Here is a 23,072-nt window from a genome sequence, read left to right as displayed (position 1 = left end):
AACTCCAGGGAATTGTTCTGTAATAAAAGAATGTCATCCTCCTGTTGTATATGATACAGAAACAATTGCAATACTTTTCATTTCTGCATTTTCACAAAATGGGTTGATATTGCAAAGCCAAAGGTAGGACAGAAGGATTGACTCTTTAGCTCATTAGTATTTTTTGTCACTTATCTCTTTTTTTTAAGATTTTATTTATTTATTTGAGAGGTAGAGTTACAGAGAGAGGAAGGTCTTCCATCTGCTGGTTCACTCCACAAATGGCCACAATAGCCGGAGCTGGGCCAATGTGAAGCCAGGAACCAGGAGCTTCTTTCGGGTCTCCCACGTTGGTGCAGGGGCCCAAACACTTGGGCCGTCTTCTACTGCTTTTGCAGGACATTAGCAGGAAGCTGGATCGGAAGAGGAGCAGATGGGATACAAACCAGTGCCCATATGGGATGCCAGCGCTGCAGGTGGAGATCCATCTCAATGTGCCCTGGGCCCTCTTATATCTTTTATTTTATTTTACTTTTTTATTTATATAAGGTGAACAAATTTCATATATACCAATTTAGAAGCATAGTGATACTTCCCACATACCCTCCCTCTCACTGTTCTCCCACCATCCCTCCCCCTCTAGCAATCTTCTTAGTTTTTATTTTCCTTTTACAATTTGCTCTCGTGTTCTCTGTTTCCTCCTCTCAGCAGAAATGGGCTCAGCTGACAGGTTTCAGAAGACTCTCCTCCTTTGCCAGTTGTTCCTTCCTTCTCCCTTCCTTCCTGGTTGACATCCAACTTCATTACATTTTCTACAACTAGTTTGTTTTTTTAAAAATAACTCTATGTTTTATGAAAATTTCCCTCTATCAGAAAAAAAAAAAGATCCAGAGACATATAAGGTACCATTAAACCATTTTATTGCTTTTCCCACCCCAAGTATTGTAAATAATAAATCACTTGTTGCAGATTGAATTTGAAGTACTTTTCTTGGAAAGGGTCAAGGCCATGATGGCTTCTGAAGAGAACCCCTGTCCTGCTACAAAGAAGAGGCTGTGTGGGGAAAGGCTCCCCTCGGTGCAGGGTTACTTGGCAAATGCGTCAGGCTGGCACCAAGAGAAAGGGGGGCACCCTTTCACTCCTTCTTTTCCACTTGCTGTGTGAGGCCTCCAAACCCAATGCCTGTGGGGCCAAAGTTTTTGGCGTAGCAAACTGTGAACGAGAAGCAGATGAGGGGAGAGAGAACAGGAGTGAGCACCATCACTTGGAGCCCTTGTGTCTGGAGGCATCCTCCTGACAAATCTATGCACACGTTGACTTTGAAATCAATTGACCCATCCTGCTGTCAGTTCTGCTAATCAACATTGTTTACACTTCCTTGCTGTTTACTGCACTCACAGACAGATGGCGTAATCCGGCTCCCGACTGCTTGCCCAGCGTGCCGGGGGTGGGGGGTGGGGGGGGTGGGCAGCTCCAGCCCCAGCCCCAGCCCCAGCCCCAGCCCCTGCTACCCGCTGCTCCCTCACTACACAACCACATGCTTGCTGTTCCTGGCGGGACCTGTGATGTCTCAGCTTACATGTCTTTTGAATCACTGCTTCCTGTGCCTGACTTGTCCCTTCCCAAACCTGCATGTACTCCTCAAGCCCCAGAGGAATGATGTCTTCTAAGAAGCCTCCCCCACCCCCCAAGCTGATTGCATGCTTCTTTGTAGGCCACTGCATTGGGAATGTTCCTCTATTATAGTTGTTTTTTTTTTTTTCACTTTGAAATGCAGTTGTTTGTTTACATGTTGTCTTCCTGCTGGCTGCAGCAACTTGTTAGGGTTTCATGGCCTCCTGAATGTGGAGGCCGCTCTACCCTTCTCCTGGTAGAAGGCAACTGCTTGCCACAGAGTGGGTTAGTTCCCATCCTGCCTCACTGTGGGAGAAGGTTTGCCTGATCATTGCCTCTTCCCTACCCTCCTTTCCTTTGCTCCCCCACGCTCCTTCTGTGTGCATTTGGAGATTCTTGTGACACCATCATTAAGTGATGATGAGCCACTGAGCACAGAATAGCACAGGCTCTGGGGCAGGCAATACACCACCCCTACCCTAGAGCATCCCAAGTCTTTTACAGTGTCAGGAAGGAGCTAAGCCTCATTAAGTCTGCACAGGACCCCGGGAGTAGGGAGGCAGCTAGGGGCACAGTCATGAGGACCAAGAAGAAAACCAGCTCTGTGCACGTGATCACTAAGTGATGTGCAACATCAGCGATAGAAATGGTAGGAGAAGGACAGGGCGGAGAGGGAGGGAAGACATAGGTATGTCTTGATAAAGTCTAGAGAGGCCAGACTGAGTTCTTCCTCCCCCAGGAAGAGTTATCTGGCACTGTCTGGCACTCAGGTGGACAGAGGTGTTTGAGTTTTCAGAAGGGACTGTGATGCTGTTTGTCCAGGCCCCATTGCTTCCTCTTCCTCTGCTCTCCCCCCACCCCAGGGCACCCCACGACCCCAAACCACTTAGCACACTTCAGGCATCCAGTTCCAGCCAGATGCTCCAATGGCGAGGACCAGAACTGGGCCAGGTGGGGCATTTCTTTCTCTTGGGTGGCTTTGCTATCCATCCTGAGTTCCCAACCCGGCTGAGCAGCCCATGCTCCCAGCAGCCACACTCCCAGGTGGGCCTTTATGTACAGACTTCCCCTCCCAGGGCCTGTCTTGGGAAAACATATCTCAAGAAAGTCTCTGGGACCGCTCACCTTTGCAGTACAGTTCCCCATCTTTGTCAGTGACGTTCGTGGACTCCAGACTCTTCCCACAGATGGCGCAGCGGAAGCAGGTCTTGTGCCAGGGCTGAGAGCACAGGAAGGTTGCACGGTAGTAGGTGGGTAGCACCCTCTATTCCCATGTGTAGGCCCCAGGCCAGCAGCATACAAAGTTGCTACTGTCTTAAACTACCCCTTACCTAATGGGCCCCCAGAATAATTTTTCCTGTGCCTCACCTTGGCCAGCAATCCTCAAAACTCTGAAAATATACCTGGTGTGGTGACTTGCACAAGCTTTCCTTCAAAATAGACTAAACAGGAATGGGCTTCCCTTGGCTGAAAAGATGCAAGCCACAGCGTAGCAGAGAAGGATTTGAATGTGGGTCAGCGAGTAAGGTTTATATTGAATATAAAGTTAAAGAAGAAAAAAAGTAAGGAAACAAGACAGTTATCTAGGTAGTGCAGCCTTGCTTTAACTGTTTGGTTCTGACTATAACGAATTGCATGAATCGTGTTGTCACATCTGCGTGTGCACCGGGCACAGCCTGGAGGGGCTCACGCGCCTGCAAGTCGCTAGTGTTGGGTGCAGACTGTGCCCTTGTATTTGAAATCAGACCCTCCTTCTCCCCACTTAGAATAATCAGGATTTTTCTCTTTCTCCATGTCCAATTCCTTTAGCGAGCAGTCCGGCTTTGAGCCTGGAACCAGCGCTTATAGAGCAGGTGTGTATTACATCCTCACTCATTTGACGGCTTTCCTGAGAGAGATGACATTTGTACACGAGACGCTTCTGGCTGCCGTGAGGCGGTTGCCACGTCGGCAGTAGTGATGGCAGCAGCAGGTTGAGTTACAGGGCAGTGACAGAGTCCCAGGGCTGGGACTTTTATGGAAGGATTGCAGGTACTAAAGGGCAGGGAGCATATGTCTCTCTGTGTCTCCAGAGGTTTGAGCTGGGTGCCTCCCACTAGTAGGTTCACACTGGTTGCATTGACCTGCACCAAGTTCTAACCCAGGAAAGTAGGCTCTGAGGGTGTGTGGTTTCTAAAGTGGTTCTGGGAACTGAGCCCAAAGAAGGGTCTACTCCCACCTACCCACAATTCCCTCTTTATTCTCTCATTCCTCCCAACTGGCAGTGGTGAACAAGAGCAAACCCCACGTGGCTCATCCCCAGGACCTCACCTTGCCCCCTCCCATCACTTTCTCAGCGGCATACACTGACTTGCCACATCGAGGGCATTTCTCGGACTCCCCGAACTTCGCAGTGAACTTGGAAGGGTTGCTGGTGGTGGCTGAGCGAGCCGGCTTGGGGGACCTGGTAGAAATAGACAAATGAATGAAACGTAGAGCACAGTGGGCAAACAGTACAAACTTGAGTGAACTCCTTCACTTCTCTGTTCTTCAGACGGCCCATCTGCAAAGTGCAGCTTTCTGTAAGAAACTGTCTTTCTCACGGAGCTGTTGAGAGCAGGAAGTGAGTGCCACGTGCATAGCAGAGAGAACAGGGTCTGCCCTGTGTATACTGAGGGCCAATAAACGTGAGCTGTAACATGTTGAAATCTTGGCTTCCCGCTGCCACGCACTGAGCATGTGTTCCAAGCATGTCCTCTTGCGGCATTATCATTACTGCTGTGCTGCCACTGTTGGACTTGTTTATTTAGGTTGTTCTGATCTATCTTCACGCCCATCAGTTTGCTTTCTGAAGTGAGTTGTGCACATGACAGGGCAAGACAAGATCTTGACCGGTAATGCTAATCAGCTTCTGACAAACCATAGTCCAGTGAGCTGATGTAATTCTTATCACAATTCAATCTGTTGTCCTGCATCCAAAGGTCATCTGTCTCCATGACAGCAATGTCCAAAATGGAGGCACGAAAACAGCCTTGGGTTTTTATGTGTGTGTATACAATCTATAATTCTACTTGTATATTTTGTTTTCTTGTACCTCATGTCTTCTGTGCCTTTCTACCCACCCTAGAAGGTAGGCAGGGCTAGCTGGAGGAAAGCGAAGAGGGGCAGGGTACCGGCCCTAGACCAGGTAGCTCACAATCGGTAGAGCCAGGCTGAAACCCAAGGTCTCCATACTCCTGTTTTTCTTTGCACTGTATCACAAGGAGGCCCTAAAAAGTGAGCTTAGATGATGCCAGGCAGAGACTGCAGTTGGCATTATCCTCCCTTTATGCAGAGCCTCCAGCAGGGGTTGAGTAATGAGAGAAATTAGCAAGGACGAATTCTCTCCTGAAGCTTACTGAGGGCACATTCTTCCACATTTCCAGGCTCTGCTGGGGTTACTGTCTTCTGACAGGACGGGATGACTCCGGGATAGTCAGTGCTCCTGGGGAAGGCCCTCCAGGGCACACTGCCTCAGCCAGGCTCGGCCTTTCCGGCTAGTCCCACCTCAAAGCTGCACCGGGAAAAGGGCTAGCTGGACAGCAGCCGCAGTCCATGCCGTCAGACCATCTGTCCTCAGTTCCAGGCTGAAGGTCAATGTGACCATCAAGAACGTGGGCCCTGGGGAGCAGATGGAGGTGACCAGTGTGATGTCGCAGCTTCCCTGGGATAGTGCTGAGGGAACCCTGGCAACAGGCAGCCAGGGAGACCCATCGAATGGCCATAGTTGGTTGTTTCCTTCTGAGGCCCAACCCATCCCTGCAGACCCACTCCCTCTGCAAGGCAGACATTAGTCCTTGTACAACCCAAGGGAAGAAATCTTTTCATGACAAGCACACAGAGAATGGCCATCGCCTCCCTGCCATCTTTATGTGATTTACATAGAAACTCTCAAAGGGGAAGAAAAGAGACTCCGTGCAGTTTTGCAAAGGTCAGACAATGGAACATCTGTATATTCCAGGTTTTCTCTTGACATGCAAACCAAGGGCCCTGGTGTAAAAGTAATTGGCCTTTAGAAAAGCAGATAATTTAAAGAGTCTTTGGAGAGGTAGCACATTGTTAGAACTTGGTCATCAGAGGATTCCTATTGTTGCCAAGTCAACAATAGTACATTCTCCCACTTCCAGAAAACGTTGCCATGGGAACAAAATGAACTGTCCAGATAATTGGCGACTCTAACAGGGAGGGAGGAAGCAGGCAGTAACTCACTGTTGGAACTGGAGACCAAGGTGCTCGCCTGTGTCCGTGCTGAGGCAGCCAGCTCCTTGTCCATACCCGATCCCCTTGGGCCCGTACCTGCGCCCATAGCACACCTTACAGTATATCTCCGACTCGTGAGCGGCCACTGTCGTGCTGTCCAGAGCCTTCCTGCAGGCCACTGTCAAGGAGAAGAAAGGTTAAGGGCATGAGGCTGAGATCACTCTCCCCTTCCTGTGCCCTCACTGCTCAGGGCGGAGACTAAAGCATGGATCCTCTGGGTCAGGAGCACAACTTTGGTTCCTGACTGTGCATCTGTCTTGAGTCCTAGACTCCAAGGCAGTCCTGAGTTCACAGAAGGCGAGATTGGGACACAGAGAGGGAAATCAGTGTTCCATGGCATCATGCAGAAAAGGGGTTTGTGAGCACTGAAACCATGAAACCGCCTTCAGAGCCGCTGAGAATGACGTTCCTGAGTATCTTACCCCCAGTGACATCAGGGAGGTGAGGCAGGCAGGGTGAGGAGCTAGGCAAGAGAGGGCCTGACTTTGTCTTAACAGTGAAGGAATCGGGGCTGAGAAGTTTCTGTGCTCATCACCGTCTTTGTAGAGCACTGATAACCACAGAGACAAGAGCCCGGGAAGCTGATTTGGGTCCAGTTTTGGAAGGGGAGTTGGTGAAGGGGGCAGGCCTGGTTCATAGACCCCTTAGACTTCTGTGGGCCCAAGCTCCCTGACCATTGTACGTTATCTAACATAAAGCACCCCCAAATACAAGCAATCAACATTCAATCCTCCAAAGAGAAGATTGGTAGATTTCTTTTATGCAAACGTGACCAAAAGAAACCTTTAAAGATATGGATGGAAGTGTTCGATCTTATGGTATTTAATAATATAAATCAATAATGTGTTAGAAATAGTACTTTTTTGCCACCTAACACAAACTCAGGGAGCAACTGTATCCAGTTCTTTCACCCCGTCTCCCGCATCTGCATCCTCCTCATCAGCTGACCCTGACTCCCTGAGCAGCTCACCGTCACTTCTGTCTGCACCTTTGGTGAAGCAGCCTGTTTTCTACCTGAGCAGGAGGCTGTCCCATGACAGTTGTATCTCGACAAGAAGTTAACTGTTATCATAAGATGTTAGGGCAGCTTTAAAAAACATACAGGATTTCCACAACTTAACCACCTGCTGTTTTGCTTTACAATAGTGATTCTTGAAGATTTCTGGTGATAGTGCTGGTGAGGTTATGTCCCCTCAGGAAGAATAATACATATGCATTTAATTTATTTGTCTCTCTTTTTAAAAAGATTTTATTTATTTATTTGAGAGGTAGAGTTACGGATAGAAGAAGAGACCAAGAGAAAGGTCTTCCGTCTGCTGGTTCACTCCCCATATGGCTGCTACAGCCTGAGCTGAGCCAATCCAAAGCCAGGAGCTTCTTCCCGGTCTCCCACGTGGGTGCAGCAGCCCAAACACTTGGGCCACCTTCTACTGTTTTCTTAGACTATTAAGCAGAGAGCTGGATTGAAAGAGGAGCAGCTGGGACACGAACCTGTGCTCATATGGGATGCCGGTTCTATAGGAGGCGGCTTACCCCACTATACCACAGTGTCTGTCCCTTGTCTCTTCTTTTTTAACAACAGTCCCACCAAGTTACCTCTCTCCAGCATTGAATGAGGTTGTTGGGGTTAATATGCCTTCCATAAATGGGGCCGGCGCCGTGGCTCAATAGGCTAATCCTCCACCTTGCGGCGCCGGCACACCGGGTTCTAGTCCCGGTCGGGGCGCTGGATTCTGTCCCGGTTGCCCCTCTTCCAGGCCAGCTCTCTGCTATGGCCAGGGAGTGCAGTGGAGGATGGCCCAGGTGCTTGGGCCCTGCACCCCATGGGAGACCAGGAAAAGCACCTGGCTCCTGGCTCCTGCCATCGGATCAGCGCGGTGCGCCGGCTGCAGCGGCGGCCATTGGAGGGTGAACCAACGGCAAAGGAAGACCTTTCTCTCTCTGTCTCTCTCTCACTGTCCACTCTGCCTGTCCAAACAAAAAAAAAAAAAAAAAAAAAAAGGCCGGCGCCGCGGCTCACTAGGCTAATCCTCCGCCTAGCGGCGCCGGCACACCGGGTTCTAGTCCCGGTCGGGGCGCTGGATTCTGTCCCGGTTGCCCCTCTTCCAGGCCACAGTGCAGTGGAGGATGGCCCAGGTGCTTGGGCCCTGCACCCCATGGGAGACCAGGAAAAGCACCTGGCTCCTGCCATCGGATCAGCGCGGTGCGCCGGCCGCAGCGCGCCAGCCGCGGCGGCCATTGGAGGGTGAACCAACGGCAAAGGAAGACCTTTCTCTCTCTCTCTCTCTCTCACTGTCCACTCTGCCTGTCAAAAAAAAAAAAAAAAAAAAAAAAGAAAAAAAAAAGAAAAAAAAATATGCCTTCCATAAATGGCACTTTGTTGTTAAAATAACGAGGAAATATGTTAAAATGCTAAAATAGAAGAAGATAAAGTTGTATGTAAGGTAGGACTGGCCAGGGGTTGATGGTTGTGGGGCTGAGGAGATGTGTGTGTGTGTGTGTGTATGTGTGTGAATTTTTTCAACTATTCTGTCAATATGGTGTGTGAAAAATGGCTCTGTAAAAAAAAAATTAAAGTAATTGCGTGCATGCCCTGTGGCATGAGAAACTTAAGAAAGCTTTGAATGCAAGGCAAATCTCTTTTATGAAGAATGACTTGGGGCCGGCACCGCGGCTCACTAGGCTAATCCTCCGCCTAGCGGCGCCGGCACACCAGGTTCTAGTCCCGGTTGGGGCGGCGGATTCTGTCCCGGTTGCCCCTCTTCCAGGCCAGCTCTCTGCTGTGGCCAGGGAGTGCAGTGGAGGATGGCCCAGGTGCTTGGGCCCTGTACCCCATGGGAGACCAGGAAAAGCACCTGGCTCCTGGCTCCTGCCATCGGATCAGCGCGGTGCGCCGGCCGCAGTGCGCCGGCCGCGGCGGCCATTGGAGGGTGAACCAACGGCAAAGGAAGACCTTTCTCTCTGTCTCTCTCTCTCACTGTCCACTCTGCCTGTCAAAAAATTAAAAAAAAAAATGAAGAATGACTTGGACAGGGAGGATGCATTATATGGGAGCCCAGGAGGTCTGTGTGTGTCTGACTTCTCGTTGATGTCCGTTACCACCCCCAAGAAGAACCACTCAGGTGCTTGCTAATGGTCTACACCTTGAGTCCCTCCAGGACAGGGTCAGTCAATGTTAATCTCCCTGGAGCATACACAGGGCTCAGGCCAGAGTTAATCCCCTGTCAACAGTTTTTGAGTGGATGAATGAGTACATGAACAAACAAATGAATGCGTGCTCCAGTGAAGATCAGTGACGTATGCCCAGGGATACGCAATGATTTGCAGATCTATACTTGGCCCTGATCCTTTAACTCCTAGCCAATACTGAAGCCACTGGTGCCATGAGTACTGTAAGAGCAAATTGCTCCCCTGATTTCAACCAATGCAGACACCAAAGGAGTGTGAAATATTCCATTAATAACTCATACATTGATTACACCTTGAGATAATGAGATTTTGGATATATTAGTTTAAATTAAATGTTTCAAAATTAATATCACCTGTTCCTTTTACGCCCTTAAAACTATGGTCACCAGAAACTTAAATTTGCATATGTGGCTTGCATTATTTTTCTTTTGGACAGAGCTGATGTAGAGGTTAAGTATAGAGACTAATTATAGAGATTTACCTAGAAGTCAGGGGAGCCCTGGACAGGAGGCGAGCTGAGGTAGATCCTGCCTCTCCAAACCCTGTTTCCAGCAAGTTCAGGGATGCCTTCTGGCAGGTGAAGTCATGCAATGATAATTTAGAAAACATGCTCTATGGTGCTGTGGCTTAGCAGGTAAAGCTGCCACCTGCGTGCCAGCATCTATATGGGCACCGGTTTATGTCCCGGCTGCTCTACTTCCAATCCAGCTCTCTGCTGTGGCCTGGGAAAGCAGTGGAAGATGGCCTAAATCCTTGGGCCCCTACATCTGTGTGGGCAACCCAGAGGAATCTTCTGGCTCCGGGCTTCAGATTGGCCCAGCTCCCCCGCCATAGCAGCCATCTGGGGAGTGAACTAGTGGATGGAAGATCTCTCTCTCTCGATCTCTCTCTCTCTCTCTGCCTCTCCTTCTCTCTCTGTGTAACTCTGATTTGCAAATAAATAAATCTAAAAAAAAAAAAGAATAAACACATGGTTGGGGCCACTACTTGTAGTGCTGGCATCCCATATGGGCGCCAGTTCTAGTCCTGGCTGCTCCACTTCCAATCCAGCTCTCTGCTATGACCTGGGAAGGCAGTGGAAGATGGCGCAAATCCTTGGGCCTCTGCACCCGTGTGGGAGACCTGGAGGAATCTCCTGGCTCCTGACTTCGGGCCAGCCCAGCTCCAGCCATATCAGCCATCTGTGGAGTGAACCAGCAGATGGAAGACCTCTCTCTCTCTCTCTGTCTCTGCCTTTGCCTCTCTGTAACTCTGCCTTTCAAATAAATAAATAAATCTTAAAAAAAAAAAGGCAAAGAAAAGAAAACGTGCTCTTCTCCAGGGCCTTGTCCACCACTACTGAAGCTTACACTGCTACCTTCCATGTCACCCATGAGCTCTAATCAAATACCAAGACTATGCCAAGTGCTCAAATCCCTCAGGCCATGGCTGCACTGAACAGGCCCTCTTCCTAGTAACTGGGAAAGACAAGACAGCCCCTACCATGAAAAGCTTCCTTACCATTTCCTGTTCACTCAGACACCAAAGTTAATCAAAGGGGGACTGGACACTAGAAGTTTGGGCTTCCAGACCCAGAGCCTGGCTTCCTCCTTGTAACACCTGTGCAGCAGGTAGGATGATGCCCACTTTCTGGATGGGGAAATTGCGTCTCACCATGGTGAAATGAGATGCATGGTGAGGACATGACAGAACCCGAATGCAAACCCTGCTCCTTTTTCACTCCAATTTGTGCTCATTCCTCTGTTCCTCACTGTAGCTCTCTCTAAAGCACACTGGCCATATTTGGACAAAAGCCAGAGAGTTGTGGGAAGAACTCTCTTGAGCAATTAATTCTGTTAATTGCAATAATAATGATGAATCTGAGGTATAAGATGACTTAAAAATAATTAACCATAATTAAAATCCAAAGCATTAGCAAGTCCACCAACCCCATCACTCAGAGCAGTTCCCTTCCCCCTGCCTTGTTCTCTAATAATTATGTTTGCTGTGGGAGGTAAGGGATAATGAAAACTCCTGCAGCTGGTAAGACGTTACTATTTCTGGCAGTGTACGGATGGAGTGTCTCTCTGCCTAACAGATGGAATTCAGACCTTGACATTCTGCTTGAAACCACTTTGTGTGGATGCCTTGTAGCCACAGGGGTGCAGCATGGGGAAGGGGTAGGTGGGGTTGGGAGATTGGAAAGGGAGGAGGCATGCAAATCTCCAGCAGAGCTGGCCCCTAAGCCAGACATGCTAGAAGGAAGTAGAGAAGTTGCTCTTTCAAAGCCATGGCCAATTTTCCTCCCAACAGGACTAGCTGCTAGGAAACCCTATAGAATGCTGCTGTTGTGTCAGAGAGTGCAGGCCTGGGAATCTGAACAGGCAAGTTCTCGTCCTGGCTCTGCTGCAAATGCACAGAGCCAGGGCTTAGAGATGAGAAATGACTTGTCTCAACATTACCCCCAGTTTTGGCATTTGTGAGTCTGTGTCGGACAGTGCTGGTAAAGATCCCCTTCGTTGAGGTCACTGGTACCCAGGCCCAGAGCACAACCCTTTCCGACTCTCACAGAATTGTCCCATCTTGCTGCTGCCTGCCATGGCTCTCTCTTAGGAAAGATCAGTTACAGCTGGCTTCAGGGACAGCTGGCCAGTGAGGGCAACACCAGGAGCCAAATCCTTTCTGGCTCCAGATAAGTGCTGGCGTCTCCTCTTAGCCAAGTCACACTTTGTCAGTGTCGCCACTGGGTCAAGGTTTTCAGCACAGACAGCGGTGACAGAGCAGCTTGTCCTGATGTTGAGCCGCAGGGGAGGGGCCTTGGAGCTGGGTAAACGGTGGAGAAAGGATGCTTAGGAGAGCATCACTCCTTTAGGTGGGGCTCCAAGGTTTTACAACCACTGAGTCTCCAGGCATTGCTTCGGCTGGGACCAGAGCCTGAGAACTGCTGGCCCATGGCATCTGAGGTTAAACGTGAACTTCACACTTGCCTCTATGCTGAGCCCGCATCCCCACCCACGGAGCTTCCCCAACTCACTGCAGTGGAAGCAGGTCTTGTGGAAGCTCCTTCCATTGCACTGGATTTCCTCCGCGTGGTAGACCGTCTTCTCGCAGGCTCCACATTTCGCTCCTCCGCCCCAGTTTGGCATCTTGAAGACTCTTTGAACAAGGTCAAGTCTAACAGGATGGAAAGCAAATACCCTAAATTTAGGTGACTCCAGGAATGAATGAATCCCTAGCAGTGGAGTGACTGAAGCCCAGGACCCAGCCTGGGACCCAGCCTCGTTTGGTGGTTCACTCATTCATTCATTCAACAGTTATCATGAGCAAGCTGCTGAGTAAGCTCCGATACTCAGATGACTTTGGGTTGTCACTTAGTACTTTGGGACCCAGTTTCCTCATCTGTGAAATTTCAATAGCATGGCTCCAGTGTGTCCAACACAGCTCTTGGAAGGAATGGGTGGGCTAATTTTGTGTATATAAAATTATAAATATTAAGTATCATTATTCTTCCATCTGAGGTTTAAAAATTTATCCCATCAGACGTGGGAGTCACCTGTGAAAGTGACGTTATCTTATCTAGCTTAATGCTTCTGGAATCACACTGGACCTTGGTAAGATTTGGGAGAACTGGAAGAAGCAGGAGATTCTGCATTTCTGACAGACTTTCAACGATAATGATGCTCCTCTTAGTGTATTCCTCTTTGAATAACAAGATCTTAGTATACCTTGCAGATAAAAAGTAGGTAATATATAAAATCTATTCAGATCTATGCCTCATGCCCATGCATGTCTGTTTAAGAACATCTCTGCCCAGGCAATAGAGAACGTGTTGTTACTGTACTAGGTCTAGCCTAAGGGCCTGCTGTCCACTTTCAGAATTACCTTCAACTTGCTGTATGTATCAGGATGAACTACACAGCTTCTCTTGACATCTGTTTTCCCATGTATCCAATAAAAACATTTGTGCTACTCCTTGCTGCTTTGCAATGTTGTTTAGAAGACCAAATGGCATGGCGTGCAGGGAGGGACTTGACAGAGTTCACGCTGCTGGGCAGGAGCCAGGTGATAGCTCGATGTGCCCCTCTGTGCCCTTAGAGCACATTCTACAGCAAGGCGCTTAGAGAGCCACAACCCAGGGCTATCACTCCCCCCCGCCCCCGGCCCTGCCCTGCCAAGGATTATGGTTCTGAGATAGTCACCAAAGAAGGGGATGTAAAACAACCATTTGCTTTCTGTGTGTGTGTGTTTAGGTGTAAGTCCAAATCTTCAGTTTCCTCAGAGCAAAACTGAGGGAAACCGTCACTATTTGATGAAATTTCTGAGATCATGCCAGCCGCCCGGGGGGACGGAGTTTCTCACTGGGATCCCTGGGTTTCTGAGAAGCTTGGTGTGTCGTGTTGTCAGTGACACCAAGCACTATCAGGCCATTCCCACTGGCTGCCTCTGACCTTCTCCTTCCCTTCTGGGAAGCCAGTCACCTTCTTATAATAGTTGGCGATTAACTCTAAGCCCTGTTAGGCCAACTGCTCTGGGAGTAACCCAGTCTCGTCACAAAGACAGTTTTTGCTAAGGAACAGAAAGTAAATAGCAAACAGACCACTGAACCTGACACTCGGACTGATGGAGATGTTCCTGCCTAAATATACCCACAGAGAGCTTTTCTAGCCTGGAAAGACTGAGGTCTGTACGGTTAGCCAGGAACATCCTACTCTCCTCTCACAGAAGCTAGCTCTTCTATTTATTCAGTAAAAGGTTAGAAGACAATTTTTAAAGGAAATATTTACTGTGTTGATTTCTACAGTTCAAGGTGTTTAGTAGAGTGGAAAATGTCACGGATTTTTAAGGTAAAGGTGCGGGAATGAGCCCAGTCATTCGTTTGGTTGTTCAATCATTTACCATGCGTTCACTCCCTACTGATCACGTGTCAGGAATCAAGTGTAGGGGGGGGTGCAAAAATGAGTAGGTTGAGTCCCTTGTCATTGAGAAGCCCCCATTATAGTAAAGCAGGGACCAGAATACTTGGTACCACAGAGCAGTCTTGAAAGAAGTACCAAGGAAACTCAAATGAGAGAGGGTGATTACCCACATTTAAACTGGAGTCACAGAAGAGATCATGTTCAAATTGGGTTTTGAAGAGTGACTAGGAGTTCACCAGGTAGAGAAAAGGAATAAAGACATTTCAAGCACAGAAAAGAACAAAAAGGCATAGAAGCCTTAATCTCTCTCCCAAAGAGCCCACGTTGTTTACTGTGGAGTCCATTTAAGCTACAGAATGTTAGAGTTCAAAGCGATGTTTAGATTGGCTGGCTGCCCCATTTACAGCCAAGGAATAACATAAAAAGTAAACACCCAACGCTATTCTCTTAGCTGACTTCTTTTCGAAGGTCCCTCCTCTCTCATGAAAGATAATAGCTTTTCTAGAAAAGAGCAGCCTCACATAATTTTGCCCACATTCATTTTGATCCTGAGTTTCAATATAACCATGAAATACAGGAGAAATGTCATCTATTTCATCCAAGAATGTGACAGTGACAATTGTGAAATTAGTGACATGCAAACTTTCAATGAAAACAACCTTAGGTCAAATTTCTCATTTGAAATCTTCAGTGGAGATTTCATTGTCATGTTCTGTAGGTTAATAGGAGACAGATACCTCTTAGGGTAGGTATATATTTTTCTTCAGCAATGCCTAGACAAAATGCTTTTAAAATGCAGCTAAGATTACAAGTAGTACCTTCTGCACAAGCTAATGTATCTTAGCTCATGTTGTTTTTAAGTGATCATAAATATCTGACATACATATATCAAGACGGAAAACTCAAAATAGAAATCCTTAAGTATTCTATTAACAGGTGCTCAGTGCTATTTCTAAAGATAGGGATGTAACTATGGAGGCTAAACACAGAAGACATCTCTTCTTCCAATGCTCACTAGGCCAAAAGGCAGAGGGTGTCTTAATGTACCTTGGATCCAAAGACTTGGATTCTAATCTTAACTGTATGACCTTGAACTTGAATAAGAACTAAATGCTGACAGTAGTATCTCCTAGGACCACTGTGAAAGTCATGGAAATATGATGGAATTTAAGGCAGTCCTGTGAAGCTATTCAAAAACAAAATGCTGTTACCCACTTGATTTTGGGTTGTTCAAACAGCACTGCTATGCTAATTAAGTCGCTATGATTGAAAGCACATTAGGTCCTGGCTTCCATACATAACCTTTTCAGCCTCCTGGATTACTCTGGAATTCCTGTGTCTCAACACTCCTCTAGCCGGGCTGGGAATGTGAGTTTAGCCTGGCAAGATACCAAGAGATGGGCCATTTGTTTATCAGTGTTGCCTGGTACTGGCAAGGGCCATGGAAGGTGGGACTCCAAATATAGGCTTCGCCATCACTCAGCCCTGTTTATCACCTGGGTCACCATCTCCATCACATCACATGGCACTACTCTCTGGGCTGGGCCCTGCGGTGCCTGTGTGTCACTGACAGTTCACGGGACAGGACTGAAGTGGGCGACAGGTTGGAATTTTTGAGGATGAACTATAATGTGGGGCCCTGCTCTGTCAGTTGGGAGAGGTTGAAATCGAGACTTGGGTCACCCAGACTCCAGAGAGAGAGAGAGAGAGAGAGAGAGCACTGTTTTTTTTTTGTAGAACTCTTGAGGAGTAATGCTATGGAAGATTTTATACTGGGAATATGCTATAGTGGATGTGAAAAGTGCTGGGTCAGATACAGGAGGTATCTTCTTGCCTTCAATGCTGTGTGATCTGAGCAAACTGTTCAACCTCTCTGAACTTCAGTATCCTCCCTAAAATGAGGGCAGTAGTCCTGCCTGTCTCACTGTTGGTAGGGAATCATACCAGTTCAAGTACCATCAAATCTCTTTGTGAACTGAAGAGTACTGTCTTGTAAAATGTAAACGTTCATTAGTTCTGCTTCAATTCTAAGCTTTCCTGCATCAATCTGAATGTTTAAAAGGATAACCAACTGCCGGCACCGCGGCTCACTAGGCTAATCCTCCGCCTTGCGGCGCTGGCACACCGGGTTCTAGTCCCGGTCGGGGCACCGGATTCTGTCCCAGTTGCCCCTCTTCCAGGCCAGCACCCTGCTGTGGCCAGGGAGTGCAGTGGAGGATGGCCCAAGTGCTTGGGCCCTGTACCCCATGGGAGACCAGGAGAAGCACCTGGATCCTGCCTTCAGATAGGCGCGGTGCGCCGGCCGTGGCGGCCATTGGAGGGTGAACCAATGGCAAAGGAAGACCTTTCTCTCTGTCTCTCTCTCTCACTGTCCACTCTGCCTGTCAAAAATAAATAAATAAAAAATAAAAAAAGAGTAACCAAAACGTGTATTTTGGGCAGCATAGTCTTTGCTTTTTCTCTTTCTACCTTCCTTCCTTCTCTTTCTCCTCCCATCCTGATTTCTTCCTCCTCCTCCTCCTTCTTTTGCTTCTTCTCAGGGCAGAAGGGGATAGGATACATAAAATGAAAGAACCTGGCAGGGGAGGGGGGAGTCTTAAGCCAAAACGTTGAGCTAAGACCTCAAGCACCAATACCACAATGTTTTCACTCAGTCATCCTACTAGATGCTGACACCACACAGTGAATTCGGTTGTCAACAGCCACTGAGGGAGGGCTTTGTGGCCATAGGAACACATACATGGGATCTCAGGGATGATCCTAGTCAGTACTAACATAATCGTGTTGTTGAAGCTGACATGCCTGGAGCCCAGCCCTTGGGCCAGGCACCGGGGCACATCTCATTTCATCTTCACAGCAACCCTTCATTATATTATTTTTTTATGTATTTGACAGAGTTAGACAGTGAGAGAGAGAGAGAGAAAGGTCTTCCTTCTGTTGGTTCACCCTCCAAATGGCCACTACGGCCAGAGCTACGCTGATCTGAAGCCAGGAGCCAGGTGCAGCCTCCTGGTCTCCCATGAGGGTGCAGGGCCCAAGCACTTGGGCCATCCTCTACTGCACTCCCGGGCCACAGCAGAGAGCTGGACTGGAAGAGAAGCAACCGGGGCTAGAACCCGATGCCCATATGGGATGCTGGTGCTGCAGGCGGAGGATTAACCAAGTAAGTGAGCCACGGCACTGGCCCCACAGCAACCCTTCAAGGCAGGCACTCTTATAACACAGACGTTTCAGATGGAGAAGTGGAAACTTGTCATTACATTCCTTGCCCAAGATCACTTGCTGGTATGTGTCATGTGGGAAGATCGGCACTTAAGTTGCTCTGTTGCCAAAGTCACATTCTTATATGAATGTTAACTGCTATTTATGGCTTATTATTCATCAATTGCTTTGGATGCTAGTATATCATCTCTTCTACAACAGCCCCACAGAGCAGATTTTGTTATTCCATTTTTTGCAGATGAGAAAACCTTACAGAGAGCCCCAAAGTAGCTTGTTCAAGATCACTACTAAGTGGCAGAGCTGCAACTCAAACCCCCAAGAAGCTGATTCCATATCCATGCTCCTGCTTACAACATGCAGGGGAAGGGATGAGATTCAGGACCTCTATTAACCAAACTGCTCATTGATAGGAATTGAGATCCGACAGATCCATGGTCTCTCCATGGGATAGTATTCCAGAGCAGGAATAACAGATTGAATGTGATTCAGTAAAATAAAGGACTAAGAGTCAGCGCTGTTCAGACTTGGAAAGGGCTCCTATGGAGCTGAGTTCTCGCTCATCAGTGGTTTTCAGCCCAGTTCAGAGTGGATGCCCAAGTGGCTGAGACACCTTGAAGCCAGTTCAAGGGCTCTTCAAGCCCTGAGACAAGTTTAAGGACCTGAATGGAGGGATGGGTCCTCACAGAGAGAAGTGCTGCCCGATAGCATCCCCTCTTAAGCACTGCACCTTCCCTGGTTTTCTCTTAATTTGGGTAAGAAAGATGGCATAGCACAGTGGAAAAGCATGAGCTTTGGGAAAAACCAAGCCAGGCTTCAAAAACTAACTGCTGGACTTCGGGCAAGTTGTTCAAATTGCCTGAGCCTGGTATCCACGTGCATGTAGGGACAGGATGAGAAGGCTAGTCTGAAAGGCTATTTTCAACCAGAGGGAAATAATAATACTAGCTAAGATATAATATATCAAAATTAATGCACAGCAGGTATTTATAATTTGGGTTGCTTTCATTGTTACTGTTATTTTTTCTCCAGTTTTCAAACATGTTTCTTAAAACAAGCCAGTCTCTCCTGGCTCCTTATTCCTGGCCCGTTGGCTTAAACCGTGAACCAGCTCTGTTTTTTCAGCCTTCCAAGAGAATGTCCAGCACCCCAGTGATCAGGTCAAGGAGGGAGCTGGGTTGGATTAGGCTGCCTGGTGCCATTGACTGCAAGTGAGGCAAGGCTCTAAACCGTGGCCTCAAGACAGCTACTGATCTCTCTGGGGTCTCTGGTTGGGCTTTTTCCACTGAGGATCTGGGCACTGGAGGGAAGTAGCCTGCAAGGGGCTAGGTGAGGCCCAGCAAGAGATCATGACCTTCAACTCCTGGTCAAGGTCAATTGCTTCCTCCTAAGCTTCGAACCCAAGTATAAAAATGAAAGTCTCAGCCAGAGGCCCTTTCGGGAGGCACAGCATGCTTGCTCCCAGCATGGAAATAAGCCCAAGGGTTGGCTCTCACTGCTTTAAAATTCAGATACGATAGACACACCTATTAAAGTGAGGCTGTAAAGTGCGGTCGTATAATGCTTTTTCTGAAATATCTCTAAAGTGTAGCCAGCCCGTACCTTCAGAAACTCACTCTTCATTCTATTTTGAGCTCCACGCTTTAATATTAAAGATCACATTGTACCCCGGTTTACCTCTTGGCTCTGCCAACCTTCTAGCCTTGTGACCCTGGTCATTACTACATTGTCTGTAACTTCAGTTTCTTCCTCTGAAGACTGATTTTTTTGTAGGACCTTTGTGCTAATACTTGTTTTGCACTGGCCCAGAGCAGGAAGTGACCAGTGAGTCGTAATCAACGCTTGCCCAGGACAAGAAGCTCAGTGAAGCGGAGGACAGAGCTGGTGTTGCTTGCAGCCATCCAGACAATTGCTGTCTGCCTTTGTGCTTCCCTTCTCTGGGATGAGTAATCGCAGCTTTTTGCGTCTTCAGGTATCACATTTCTTTTGACCCTGAAGTCCATCCCTCCATGCAGTATTTCCAGACATCTGAGCTCCAGGCTGGTAACTGGAAGTCCTCCTGCCTGAGGAGTAGTATTTCCTGGGTATTAGATTCCTACTCCTGTGTACTACCTCTTGTAAAACAAATTAATCTTCTAACTCCTGGCCAGCTCGCTACCTACTTTGACCTCTGGACTTGTATCATCACCCTGCACTTAGCAAGAAATCCTTCCATGAGCCCCTGGGTGTGGCCCTATGCCTTTTCTCAAAGGTCTTGCATATTTGGACAGTTCTATTAAACTTTCCAGGTCCATTCCTATCCCTTATCTCTCTCAGTTCTCACAAACCCCATACTCAGAGAAGTTATGTCCAGCTCAGAACTTGGATCAGAACTCACTCTGTACCTGCTGCTCCTTGGTTTCTTCTCAGGGTTCCCAGGATTTCTGGATTTGTATTCAACAAGATTCTATACTCACTTCCTTCAAGAGCGTCTTGGCTACTCGCCTGTTGAATGCTGCTGCTCATCCCCCCCCCCCCCCCCCGCCCCCGGCCTGTCTCTCCCTTCTCCCCTGCTCCCCCTGCCTCTGTTGCATGGCTTGTGTATCTGAGTTGTAGGACACCTGTCTTCCTGGCACTGCATCCCACCCACCCAACAGCTGGAACTCATCGCCATCAACCACAAATAGCTGAGTTGTTCGAATAGAACCAAAGCCACGCCAGAAGAACCCCTGATATTTTGGGGGTGAAATAGCTGTTTTGCATACATTGTGATGAGTTGTAGGTACTCACAGTTGAGACTCAATTCCCACAGTCAGCTGAGGACACAGGCCACCCCCTTTTCCTTGTCCTTCTTGCTGTTCGTACCCTCCCTTCCCTGAAGAGTGCGATCCCTTTCTCGCCCCAGATCCAACACAGGTGGTGGCTACTGCATGCTCATTACTGTGCATTGAACTGGATAGCAGAGTTCCCTTGGCCTGGTCACCCAACCTCTCCCTCTTGGAAGAGTCACCACCCTGGCACCACCCTGGCTCGGAGACAGAGCAGAAATTAGAGCCCACAGCTTTGATCTCTTGGGAGCATTTCCACTCGGAGCATTACTTAAAACCACTTCTCATCCTCAGTCACACGTACACTTGATAATCTCTGGGATATTTAAGAAATATCTGAAACCTAGAGGAAATACCGGGTATCAACTCCCACCACAGCTGGGAATGGGCCTCTCCTTAAATAGAGCTTCTAATGGACTTTCAAGGTAGCCCTGCCACTTTTGAGTCCAGTTTTGATTAATTCTAAATGATTAAAAGCAGGTCTGTTGCTGAGCATCTTTGGGGTATAAAATCTACTTTAAACCAACAACTCCAAAGTCCCTGTCATTCTCCCACATCTTCTGAATCTTGCAGTTCTTCCTAATTTGCGGAAAGCTGTCTTTATAATAGTGCATCTATTACAACTGCTGTGTGACCATACAGCGCTTTCCAGTTTAGGAAAATGTCACAACATTTTGATTGATCTTTGCAGAGGAGACCAAGACCCTGAGCGACAGGCACTTTCCCAAATCAGTTCTTTACCAAGTACATGGTAATCCCAGCAGTGGAAGGCAGGTTTGTCAACTATTGTCCCAGCAAACTTTTCTAGTATTTTCTTCTACCTTCCAGCCACCCCGACTAAGACAGTAGGAAACATTCCACCACAAAAGTAAGTTTAGACCAAAAAAGTCCATCATTCATTTCTTTGTCAGGTTCTATTGAGTCCCCAAATATGAATCATCCTTTTAGAAAAAAATTAAAAACCACCAGATCCACACCAGAAACCAAGTATAACTTGAGCCTCCTTACACACTACCCAAGCGGATGGTAGTATTTGGGATGGGAAATCCATCCTCACTCTCTGGGACCCTTTGTAGTTCTAACCCACCACCCAGCCAGCACACCCTGCAGTCCAAAAGCCTGCCCCTCTCCACTTACCTGCCTGTGTGGCCTCTGTCGGCTCAACTGAATCCAGGGGGCTCTTGTCCTCTTTAAATACATGGAGGCTGTCACCAGCCTTGGCCTGGAGAGGGAAGGGCAGGAGGGAGGCCGAGGGGAGAGGGTGAATGAGACATGAGTAACACAACTGCTATCAGAAGCTGAAAATAGCTTGTGACCACAGCCCTGAGTTTTGTTCCCCCCACGCCAGCTGGGAGGCTGTTGGTGAACAATATTGCTTGGGTTCTATTTTCATGGCCAATTGCCTGTGACGCCAAGGGATCCATCTGTGGAGCATGTAATTTCTGATCAAGTGGTTGGGATGGGATCAAAGGGTTTTGCATCTCAACTCGTTTTCCCCAGGCCTCTGTCCCTTGGGTCTCCCTGGAAATCAACGTGAAGTACCTGCAAATGAATCATGAGCCATATCTGGGAGCCCTGGAACGCTGAGACGCAGGTCGCTACACTCGTGAAGAGGACGCAGAGCTAAAAATAAGAGTGATGGGGGTCTGAAACGGCACTGAGATAATCTCTTCCAAGGAGATAGGGGAACAAAAGGTCAGCCAGTCATTAGGGGCCCATCACTCCACCGAGCCTGGGAAGAAAGGTTTTCTCTCCAAAGTTTTGAGTTACTTTGTACATCATCTTTTCCTATTTGAGAACTTGACACCCAGTGCATCATAGCTGTCGTCCTAGCCTCCCATTTATGACAAGTCTGAGCACGTCCCTGTAGACTCACCTTTTCCTCGCAGGTCTAATTTCCCTTTGCCTGGAATGTGCACACTTTGGCTTTGGTCAGCCATCAGAGACACCTGTGAATTATAGAATTGAATAGCTGGCAAGATGTTCAGGGATCTAAAGAGAAATCGTGGCTGTTATGGTTGAGGAAACTGAGGCACCTAACTTGCCCAAGCCAGACAATGGCAAGGTCCAGACTGGAGTTCTGGTCATCCGTTCCTCAGGTTCAGGAATTTTCCAGGCCGGCACCGTGGCTCAATAGGCTAATCCTCTGCCTGTGGCGCCGGTACATGGGGTTCTAGTCCCAGTCAGGGCACCGGATTCTGTCCCGGTTGCCCCTCTTCCAGGCCAGCTCTCTGCTGTGGCCAGGGAGTGCAGTGGAGGATGGCCCAAGTGCTTGGGCCCTGCACCCCATGGGAGACCAGGAGAAGCACCTGGCTCCTGCCTTCGGATCAGCGCGGTGCACTGGCCGCAGCTGTGGCGGCCATTGGAGGGTGAACCAACCGCAAAAGGAAGACCTTTCTCTCTGTCTCTCTCTCACTGTCCACTCTGCCTATCAAAAAAAAGAAAAAAAGGAATTTTCCAAGTGTTGATCTGGGTGTTCAGGGTAGGTATAGGTAGCGCCCAACCAGGAAGTGCATGAGAGCCAGTCAGTCACATTAACCCTTCACTTACAAGGTTGAATGTTGGGCTGTTTCACTGTCAGGAGAGGTGTGGTAATTTCACAAAGATCGCCATGGCACAGCCTCATATGCCACATCCTTCGTCTATGTTTTCACGAGGCAGCTTGCTTATTATAGAAATGAGGCCATGATGAGTACCCTGGAAAGTTAAAACTAGAAAGGACTTTGGAAGTTGTCTAAGAAAGTGACCTTCCAAACTTTGTGTTTTTTTTTTTTTTCCATCACAATACTTCTTTCTACCAGATAATCTGAAATGGATCATCCCCATCCAGAACAGAGAAGAGAAGCTTCATTGCCTAAAATGAGTAGCATCCTTGCACCCTCACCACCTTGCCTTCTTCCCACTCCCTGACTTCACCTTCATGCCCCTCCCCACAGCAAGATGTGTAGATCATCTGGGATTTTAATTTCATAGTATAATTAGTTGTGTTCATTATGCCTTAGCAATTATTTAGATGTTATTATAAATTTCACTGCTTCCTTTATTCAACTACTATTTCCCATATACTTTTGGTGTCTTTTTTTATTCTATA

The 23,072-nt window shown here is 48.0% G+C and overlaps 1 protein-coding gene across 3 annotated transcripts; it reads right to left on the bottom strand.

Moving 5' to 3' along the window:
- Nucleotides 1-882: 882 nt before the first annotated feature.
- On the bottom strand, nt 883-21,731 carry CSRP3 (cysteine and glycine rich protein 3). Of its 3 annotated transcripts, XM_070072539.1 has the most exons (7): nt 21,524-21,731; nt 21,119-21,203; nt 12,074-12,213; nt 5,821-5,989; nt 3,904-4,036; nt 2,719-2,812; nt 883-1,191 (listed from the first exon to the last, which is right to left on the bottom strand). In XM_070072539.1, the coding sequence occupies exons 3-7, from the start codon at nt 12,183-12,185 to the stop codon at nt 1,115-1,117; spliced, it is 585 nt and encodes a 194-aa protein (XP_069928640.1). In that variant the 5' UTR covers nt 12,186-12,213; nt 21,119-21,203; nt 21,524-21,731; the 3' UTR covers nt 883-1,114. The 3 variants fall into 3 exon arrangements, with proteins under 3 accessions (XP_069928640.1, XP_002708982.1, XP_069928634.1); XM_002708936.4 differs by lacking the exon at nt 21,524-21,731 and having other exon boundaries at nt 21,119-21,516; XM_070072533.1 differs by lacking the exons at nt 21,119-21,203; nt 21,524-21,731 and adding an exon at nt 19,944-20,738.
- Nucleotides 21,732-23,072: the final 1,341 nt, after the last annotated feature.

The sequence above is a fragment of the Oryctolagus cuniculus genome, chromosome 1 (genome assembly GCF_964237555.1).
Source record: "Oryctolagus cuniculus chromosome 1, mOryCun1.1, whole genome shotgun sequence".
NCBI classification, from domain to species: Eukaryota; Metazoa; Chordata; class Mammalia; order Lagomorpha; family Leporidae; genus Oryctolagus; species Oryctolagus cuniculus.
Note: the sequence above shows the minus strand (reverse complement) of the source record. Positions and strands in the feature narration are given on the sequence as shown.